This window comes from Populus alba, chromosome 7, assembly GCF_005239225.2.
Source record: "Populus alba chromosome 7, ASM523922v2, whole genome shotgun sequence".
Taxonomy (NCBI): domain Eukaryota; kingdom Viridiplantae; phylum Streptophyta; class Magnoliopsida; order Malpighiales; family Salicaceae; genus Populus; species Populus alba.
Window position 1 is genome coordinate 3,777,933 of NC_133290.1, and position 9,906 is coordinate 3,787,838.

The window sequence follows — 9,906 nt, forward strand, 5'->3', positions numbered from 1 at the left end:
GAAGATATATTCTTGTTATTGTAAAACTGCATTCGACCAAAATCTCCTGCATCAATTTCTTGAGAAGAGGACAAGTAATTGTCTCCCAACGTTTATTTCTTTCCCTTTTCTGTCTTTCTGGTTTCCTTGTAGGCAAATTATCTCTTTGAAATCCATTAGTTAGACTTCATGAATAATCGGGTCTGCAATAGTGTTGTTGTTTTCCTTTCAAGCATTGGACTGCCCAACATGCTTATATAAAAAGTACTGTTCTTAATTGATAGCTTGGTAAAATCCATAATTCTCGTCCCAAGGATTTAAAATCAAATCTTGTTTTCTCCCAATAAGGGAGAGGATTAGGAATGCGAAGGCTATAATCTAGTTGTATTAGTGTTTAACCTCTAAATAAGAACCGAAAATATGAATAACTTGATAACCATTACTACTTCTGTAGTTTTTATACATCCATCATCCGAATTTTGAATCATTTACATCTTCTCTTTTTTAAAAAAAAAAAAAAAATCCCTGAAACACCGTAGGTAATCCATTAGGTTGTTTGAACTGCATCGATGGCATGTGGTCAAGCTGTGGGGAAGAAAGAATCAACATATCTTCACAACCAACTACAGAGAGAGACTAGACCCAGCATTGCTTGCATTGACATATCTAGGAATTGAAGACCATGGATTTTTCAAGTGCATTGAAGATCTAATTCAGAGGATATCAGTTACCCCAGCAGAAGTATCACAGCAACTTAAGAAATGTAACAAAACGCAAGGTGCTATTGAAAGTCTCATCGAGTTTTTGAATATGGAGGAAGAATCAGCAGAGGATAATGACACGGAAGATGAAATGATTTTCTTCTTGAATCAAGCAGGACCATTTCCTGCCTGCCATTTTAAATACAGATTGCATTCTAATTTTCCAGTTGAATTCGCTTGAATTCCTAACTCCTAGCTTCCAAAAATGAGATCATATTACCTTGGCATGGACGAAAAGGATAAACCCTGAAGGAAAGTGCATGATGGCGGAAATTCAACTTTAGCAGATGCTATGGTTTCAATTAACTCTTTTATTAGATGCGCCAACATGAAAACTTCATCTGCTTGATTTTTTGTCACCCAATCTTCCAACACCCTGCACAAATCTCAATCTTTAACTACAACTTGAAGAAAAGGAACAGATGTTTTCTAAGTGAATCACTAACAGAAAAGAAAGTGCGACATGATTAGTGCCTTCCTCACTCTTTTAAGTAGAGGGGTTGACATTAGAATACAAATAAGTAATGGAAAAGTTATTAACATTTTTGGAAGTAACTTCCACTCATGTCAACTTTTTTTTCTTCTTATTTGTGTGTGCGTGCACTTTGGGGGTGTATAATCCAACACATATTCAAGACTCTAGCAGGAGTCTTATCGAGATTTGGTTGTTTATTTTGAATCACCACCATCAAGAATACAGGCATGCATTCTTCGGTTACTAGAAAAGACTGTCAAGCAAACAACCAAAGATATTAATTAGGAGACCAACCTCAGTTGAGATTCTGTATTGCTGCTACAATCTGAAAACAGAACCTTGATAACAGGGTGTAGATCTAACTTCAAAACTGAATCAGTATTGCTCTTTGTGTCCAAACAATCACCACTACAGCACCATGAATTTGGATTTACAAGGACAATCTGAAGCATGGGAGATTTTGTTCTCAAATCCTTGACCACGGTCCTGAATGATAATTCATCTTTTGCACTTTCCACTAGCTGACTTGTGAACATTCTCTCCAGAGTATATTTCCTGTTCATGATGATCAATTTAAATTTTTTGTGAAGCTCAAGGCTGCTATATCCCATATACAAACCTTTAGATTCACTACGTAATTTTTTGCGTTTTCTAATTAGCTAGAAATACACAAGTGCAGGAAATGAAAATGGTGGAAAAATATTAAGAAAGTACAGCAACCATGTACCTGAAAAGGTCAGCTGGTCCACCAACTGGCAGAGAAGTGGAAATGTAGCATTTAAAAAGTCTAACTCCATCATCTACAGGCATGTCCCCATTTGCACATGGATAAGCACCAATAAGAGATGAGCACTGTGGGCAAACAAATTGCTTCCATTCAATACCAGTAGATAGATTATAGGATCTAGCAATGAAAGCATCTCCAAGAAAGCCATTGAGGAAAGATCTCTGATTTATCCTGAGTTCCATAGCTTTTGTGGTTTTCTGGTCTTCCAAAGAAGGCCCGCACACATCATGGATGCCACCTTCATCAGTATAATCTTGAGTATGATGTACTGAATCACAACAACCTGGTCCTGGCGCCACTTTTTCTGAGAGATCTGATGCTGGTAGTGCAGACAAGAATACACTACTATTAGTTTTTTCCTCTGCAACTTTAAATTTGACATTCTCACCATGGTTTTCCAATTTGGAACATGAAGACCCTGATTTTCCATTAACACCATGGGTCACTCCACATTGACTGTCACACCTTGTAACTCTTCCAGATTCTGTTTCAAAATCTCGCATAGCTTCTTCAATTAAACCTTCATCGCCAGACTCCTGTTCAGGCTTGGACGTTTGTATTCTATATTTTTCAGAAAATTTACATCCAGCAAGATCATTACTGCAAAGTGTAACAGCTGTAGAATTCAACATGCACACACCCATTGGACATGCATATGCATGTGCATACCTATTCACCAACTTCTCACTGGCACCTCCAAATGAACAACAGCAACCTCCAAACCAGTTGTCAGCCATCTCTGGCCAATTAACCGATGGCATTTCCACAAATTGCCTACGTATGAATAGAAATTCAGAGGAAAGCTAAGACTAAACAGAAAATTATTAAAGTGATGCCATAAACCTAAGTGCAAATTAACAACTCAAAGCAGCCTATATAAAAGCTCCCGTTTCTACAGCCTACATATCCCAATTTTCATTTGGTAAACCTATAAATGGTATAGTGAGGTATTGAAAACTTATGGATGAATTCCAATAAATCAACCATACTCATAAAATATGCATATTCGAGCAAAATCAAAAGGAATTAACTAGAACGAGCAATCAACAATCTTACTTTAAAGGACTTCTAGTCAGTCTATTTGCGCAACTTCTGCAATAAAAATGAACTCCTTCCATTGAGGATAAGCTCTTTAAATCTGAACCAAACAATTAAAACACATCAGAATAAAAAACCAAGTCCAGCACGACTAATGCACAGCTCTAAATCATAACACGGACAATCACATTAAGCCAAAATCAATAATTATAAGTTAAAACCTTTCACCTGTTCTCTTCAATCAAAATTATAACTTTAACTGAACTTTTAAATCAAGCCCAACAGAATACTTAACCCAAACAACTCGAAAAAAAAATATTGTAAATTACCAGAATCCATAATGAGTGGCTTTAACAAATCCAAATCCTCGTTCCTCTCACTTTCATCACTCAAATTCAACAAATCAAAGGTAGAAACTAAAGGGTGATCAACAGGAAGAAGCAAAACAAGCTTAACTTCAATATGATCATCAGAAGCTTTAGCATTTACTGGAGATTCAGGGTCAATTAAAACCCTAGGAATCGGAACCCTAATTGAAACTTCACTGGTTTCTTCATTCTCAGTGAAGGTAACTAAAAGGTGGGATTTTGCGAGGTTTAATTGAGCTTGAAGGTGGTGAACTGAAGGTTTTGATTGTGAATTGAAGAGAAATAGCTTTAGATTTGGTGATTGGGATTGGGTTTCCCATGTGAATCTCCATTTTTTAGGGTTTTTGAGAGACATTAGGGTTTTTGAATTTTGTTTATGTTACAGTGAAGGGCATGTGTTTGCTTAAAATCAAACGGAGAGTTTTAAGGGTCAATTTCATGGCACCATTTCTTTTAAAAACTTTGTTCACTTCAATTGACCCCTTGATGTTTCATCATTTTTTTAGTAAGGTCCTTCCACCCAGGGATTAACAAAACAATTACTTTTTTATTTTATTAATTTTAATTATTTTCAAATATATACTTATTTTATTAATAACTATTTTAAAAAATTAAACTCAAACATTTAATAAATTTATATATAATTTAATTTTGAAAGAAAACTCATTAATTGACCCGTTAATGAAGATATAATGAAGAACCTTATTGATAAATGGATGAAATGTCAGAGGGTAATTGTCATAGAATAAAGTTTTGGAAAGAAACTGATAAGGCCCATATATTTAAAGGGGTCAAATGAAATTAGCCCAACTTTTATTTTGTTGTTGTTTGGGTTAAACGAGTTAATTTGTAGGCTCATGAAGAGAAGGTTTAGCTCTGTCAAATTATGGGTTAGGAGTGTTGTTACATCACATTAATGGGCCTGACCTAGTGAAGGGTTGGGATCTAATCCTATTGAATTGTCTTAGTTCGAATTTAGAAAATATTGTAGAAAAATAATTTTCTAATAAATGCCTCGTTCGAGACTCGGGTAGGAAGAACTTAAGTCCGAATATGGTAAAACATAATTTAAAAAAAAATCTTGATTATTAAATTAAAAAGAAAAATTGTCTTTGATACAGCAGTAGTAAAATGCTTGAAGTTTAAATGACCCAGTAACTCATCTATCTCATTATAATTTTTTTATGAAATTATATTATTATAATTTGTAATTAACGCTTTAGTTTTTTTTTAAAAAAGTAAAAAGTTGTGAGCTTTGATACAAACAGACAGTTAAATTTTAAAATAATTAATTTACTATTTTTCTCACAAATAAATAAATAATTACTTATTCTAAAAAAATTCAGAAAAAAGAAATTGGTATATTAAGACCTAGTGCGAAAGCTTTTACTTTTTAGGTGTTTTTAAAAATTATATTTTCTTTAAAAAATATTAAATTAATATTTTTATTTAGTAATTGTTTTATGATTTTCATGTAATGATATTAAAAATAAAAATAAAAAATTATTTTAATATTTTTTAAATAAAAAATACTTAAAAAAATATAATGTAGCTTTGGGTTTGGAAGTCTTTTAAGAATTGTCTTTGAAATGTTATATATATATATATATATATATATATAATGGAAAGGTGGATAGGCTAAAGTACAACAGCGTGGATCTTAACGATCGCACACTCAGTCCTTGAATGATTTGAAATGCACTATTTTTTTATTTCTTAAAAAAAAAAAAAAAAGCTTGGCAAAGTATAATATTGTACAAAAAGTCTTGGCTACGACAGTTGAGCAAATTGTGTTGTGTAGGTGTAAAAAATATAATAGCATTTGTTTTCATTGTTTTCAGACTCGGTTTGGTGGTTGATTTGATCTAAGGTTTGGATTTTGAATTTTGATCAAGTCATTGAATTTTGACCGGGTACTAGATTATTCGAGTTAATTTTTTTTTTAAATCAAAACAATATTGTTTTAGTAAAATAAAAAAAATAAAAATCAACAAGTTGCAATTGGGTTTTTGACAAGTTCTTGCCTGGGTTACACCGGGTTTTTTCTTCCCTTGTTTTTTTATTTTAATCCGGTTTGGTTCCAGTTCTGGTTCGGCCAGGTCTTATGTCGACCCATTTGACCAGATCGGTTTCAAAACTATGTTTGTTTTCTATATATATATATATATATATATATATATATATATATATATATATAACAAAATGCTAAGCTTTTTTAATCCTTTGGTGGGTTATGTGTACATCCATGGCATCTCTATATTCTACTAGATGCTTTTTTTAGTTTTTTATTCTAGGTGGTGATGCTTTCAAGAACAACATGATAAAGATGTGGGATTTCTTTATTTATTTGTTGGGAAGTCATTTTGGATTTTTGTTCCATTTTCAACAATATAATATATTATCGAGTTGCAATTGCATAATTAATTAGAAAATTAGACGCAACCAACAAAGTTGATATGGACATTTATTGATATAATAGTAATGACATCACGATGAAGATGAAGATTTTATGCAATTCCATGTATGTAGAGCCACTTACAAGTCCAAGCCATGAAGCCAAGAATAAAAAAGTTTTCCTCCATGAGAAAGCTATAATTTTGCGGAGTTCTTGTAGTTAATTATTAATTAAGAGCATGAATGGTGATAAAAAATAAATATTAGGACCCAATAGTCAAAGGGAATCTGCATAGTGACATGGTAATACCACTTTATTCTAGCATTACATTTCGAACACAACATATATATAATTAATTAAACAACTTTGAATATATTTTAGTGGTTTCCACATGATCATTGTTTAAATTATTAAATTTCTAGTAATTATATATGTAATTAATGGTCTAATCCTATAAATTCATCCGAATACTGTTTAGTTATGGATAAAGCAAGGGATATATATATCTCATCTTCTTATATTTTTTATTTTAGAAATAGATTTATTTTATATACATCACTATTTCTTTAATTAAATATATTTCTATCTTTTTTTGTATTTATACTGTCTATCACAAGACATTGACTAAATACAACATATTAAGAACTAATTAATCTGTTCTTAGCTAAAGTCGCTCCCACCTTCTTCTTCAATATTATGATACCCACTTGAAAATTTAAAACTCCATTTAACCTAACTAGACATCAGCCTGGCCACTTTATTAGAAGAATATACGGGCCTAAATTATTTTGTCCAAATTAGCTGGCCACATTCTTTCGTCATCATATGAACCGAAGGAGATTGTATTTGACTCAGATGCAAGAACACTAGCTAGATCTTAAAAAACATCAATGGCGGACGCCGCCTTCTTTCCTTTACCTTTTCATATTTCACATAAATGGTGTAGTCCTGAAGTCTTTCGTCCATGATGCATGGATCTTCCATGCGTCTATATTGAAGTAAAAAATTAAAATATTCTTATGATTAGAACTAATTATAGGTAATATGTCATCTGTTTTTTAAACAGTAACGAATTAATTTGAACATGATAGAGCTCATATATACTCAACGAGTCAACCATTCTTTCCTGACTTAACTTCTGTACAGTAGTACAATTCGAGATTTATACGAAGAGCATGTTTCTATATTTCATAATTTAAAAAGAAAATTATAATTTTTTATATTTTTTTGTATTTTCATATTATTTTAATATATTCATGTCAAAAATATTTGTTTTTTTTTTAAATATTATTTAATTTAATATATTTTTAAATAAAAAATACTTTAAAAAACAACCCTAACCATATTCTTGAAAAGAGTTTCAATGGAGATCACACGAAAAATAATCCGAACTCTTTTCCGTACATGCAACTATGCCAAAATATACACAGTGACCCATTTATGTTGAAGGAAGTCTGGTGGCACTATCTTCTTGCATATATGTTAGCAGTACGCTATGTGCAATTTAACTTTCAAAAAACGTTTTTGAAATTTTTTTCGTCTTGTTCTTCAAATCTCAAAAATAAATTTTAAAAAATTAAAATAAAAAATTATTATTTTTATATATTTTTAAACAAAAAACACCTTAAAAATACAACTACAACAACAATTTCATATTTTTCCCTCAGAAATCTTTTGAGTATTGATTGCTAGCCTAACTTGCCCCACTCCATCATTTATTATACAAAATATAGTGGGTGTGGTTGGTCTGACTGTATTGTTTAAACCTACATGAATGTATTGTTTATAGTGTCCTAAAGAGGCGTAGTATAATCATAAAGGATTTGAAATCTACATACTAGATCTCAAATTCAAGTAAGGACATACATTTCTTGTAAAAGCCTGGAACAATCGAAGTTTTATTTGTTTATTTGAGCCTACAAAATATGTTTTTTGAGGGGTAAGATTTCCTCAAATCCAAAAAAAAAGTAATATTTATAGTGGCCTCCTAATGCAAGTAATGCTAAAAACGTATTATTATTGAAATAATTAATACGTACGTCAAGCGATTATTTTTCCAAGACCATACATGTGACATGCTCCAGCTCTATAGTGCATATGCTACAAGATTGATAATTACTTTGCATAGCATTATTTATCGTGTTTGCAAAGAAAAAGAAGATAAATTAAGTTAAAATGATTATAATAATTATCGAGTAATATTTAGTTACTATTTCGGGAAAAAAAAGAGAGATGAATATAGTTAGAAGTAGATTACGAACATAGCTAAATGAGCATTAATTCACTTAAACCTCATCTGTAATTACTACATATATATGCTTAATTAGAAGAATTAATTTACTTAAATTAAGTGCAATACTATTAATTAGCTGTGATTTTTTAAGTGTTTGATGATACTTAAAAGTTATTATCCGAGTTTTTTTCATATATTATTTTCGAAAACTACAATTTATAACTCTTTAAACGCCACAACCATGACAAAAAAAGAGGCAACTCTTTTCCAAACGGACCGTGACTTTGGGTAATATTTCTTACAAGGGATCAAATGCCTTTTGTCAAGGCATGTCCTAGTGGACACCCCTTAATCTTAATACTTAATAAATTAAATAAAGATTACTTCTGCTAATACCAGCTGTATGCCTAATTGATCGTGATTAACTATTATCCACTTTACTTGATAGAATAATAACACATGAATCCAGCATGAAGCTGTTCTACGGATCATGTGGTGGGAAGAAAAAAGTGACTTGAATCAATGAATTGGCCAAGCCTCCTAGCTAGCTCTTGAAACACCATAAGATTCAGAGGGACAAAAAATAGTATGTACATTATAAATATATGTTTCTGATTGACCATTTGAGAAGGAATCTATTTTATATTTTTAAAACTGAAGCATTTTGTTTTGGAGCACCACATGTGAATTATGTCTATGCCCTTTTTATAATTTGGTTCAATAAGAGCATAGACAAATTCACCTATAATTTGGTTCAATAAAAACCAAATTAAAAAAATATAGAAAAAAAAAACATTGTGAAAAATCTACTCATAGTATAATGTGAGTGGATCCACAATATATTTTGCACAATAAATTCCCAATGCATTTTAGATTTATAGTTAATAGTTAACTATCTTGATTATTAATTATTCCCTGTATTCTCATATGGATATATCATATCAATCCTCTCAACTTATATTTCTTTCTTTATATATATATATATATATAATATATATATATATATATATATATATATATTCATGGATTAACTAATTCACAAGTAAAATTTGTAAGAAATCTATATAAAAAAAAATTACCACAAGATACAAACTACCTACAATCTGTCTGACTATAAGCAGCTCCATTTATTCACCCCAACAGTCTTCTTGTATCGATACGTTTTATAATAACATACTTTTTTTTTCATTGTAACATTCATTATAATTATATTCAGGTTTTTTATTAATACATTAAAATCATTAACTTCACAAAAAATTCAATTTAATTACAAAACAAACTCATGATTCTTTCAACTCTTATCAATTTTACACCATTTCATACGTTTTACAATCTCTTTAAGATTCTACATCTAAAAATGTGGGAATTTTTAGCGGAGAGCAGTGATGGGGCATGATTCAGAAAAGCATGAGATGTGTAGACATTTTTTCAAGTCCTAGGAAGTTTAACAATTATATATGTCCAATAATTCAAAAAGATGCAAGATTAGAGCCCCATTGAGAAAATAAAATATACATATCTTGTGAAAGTAGATTGGTGAAGGTCATCATTTTCATGGAACATAGCTTTTTTTGGCCTACATTGTTAAAGACAACAAATTATTGTTGGAATGTATAAAATTGCTTAAATGTCTGAGATCCAGGGAAGAAAAGGAAACAAAATAAAAATCATGGTAAAAAGTTTTTTTATTTGATGATAAAAAAAAAAATTGACTCATTTTTTTATAGATTTTGAAAGTGTGCCTTTAACATCAAATTGATATATTCAAAAAAATTTACTAAATTCCTTTCTAATCTACATAATTAAGAAAAAAAATCATAAATAGTACAACACTTTTGCTGTAAAACTTGATTTTTTAAAGAGTTTTTAG

At 30.7% G+C, this 9,906-nt stretch overlaps 1 protein-coding gene across 2 annotated transcripts; it reads right to left on the bottom strand.

The window, feature by feature from the left end:
* Nucleotides 1-400: 400 nt before the first annotated feature.
* LOC118063077 (uncharacterized) lies at nucleotides 401-3,826 on the bottom strand. 2 transcript variants are annotated; one of them, XM_035076988.2, is made up of 6 exons: nucleotides 3,370-3,826; nucleotides 3,059-3,140; nucleotides 2,672-2,776; nucleotides 1,943-2,563; nucleotides 1,510-1,770; nucleotides 401-1,116 (listed from the first exon to the last, which is right to left on the bottom strand). In XM_035076988.2, exons 1-6 carry the CDS (start codon nucleotides 3,761-3,763, stop codon nucleotides 957-959), a joined length of 1,623 nt encoding a protein of 540 aa, XP_034932879.1. In that variant the 5' UTR covers nucleotides 3,764-3,826; the 3' UTR covers nucleotides 401-956. The 2 variants fall into 2 exon arrangements, with proteins under 2 accessions (XP_034932879.1, XP_034932876.1); XM_035076985.2 differs by having other exon boundaries at nucleotides 1,943-2,776.
* Nucleotides 3,827-9,906: the final 6,080 nt, after the last annotated feature.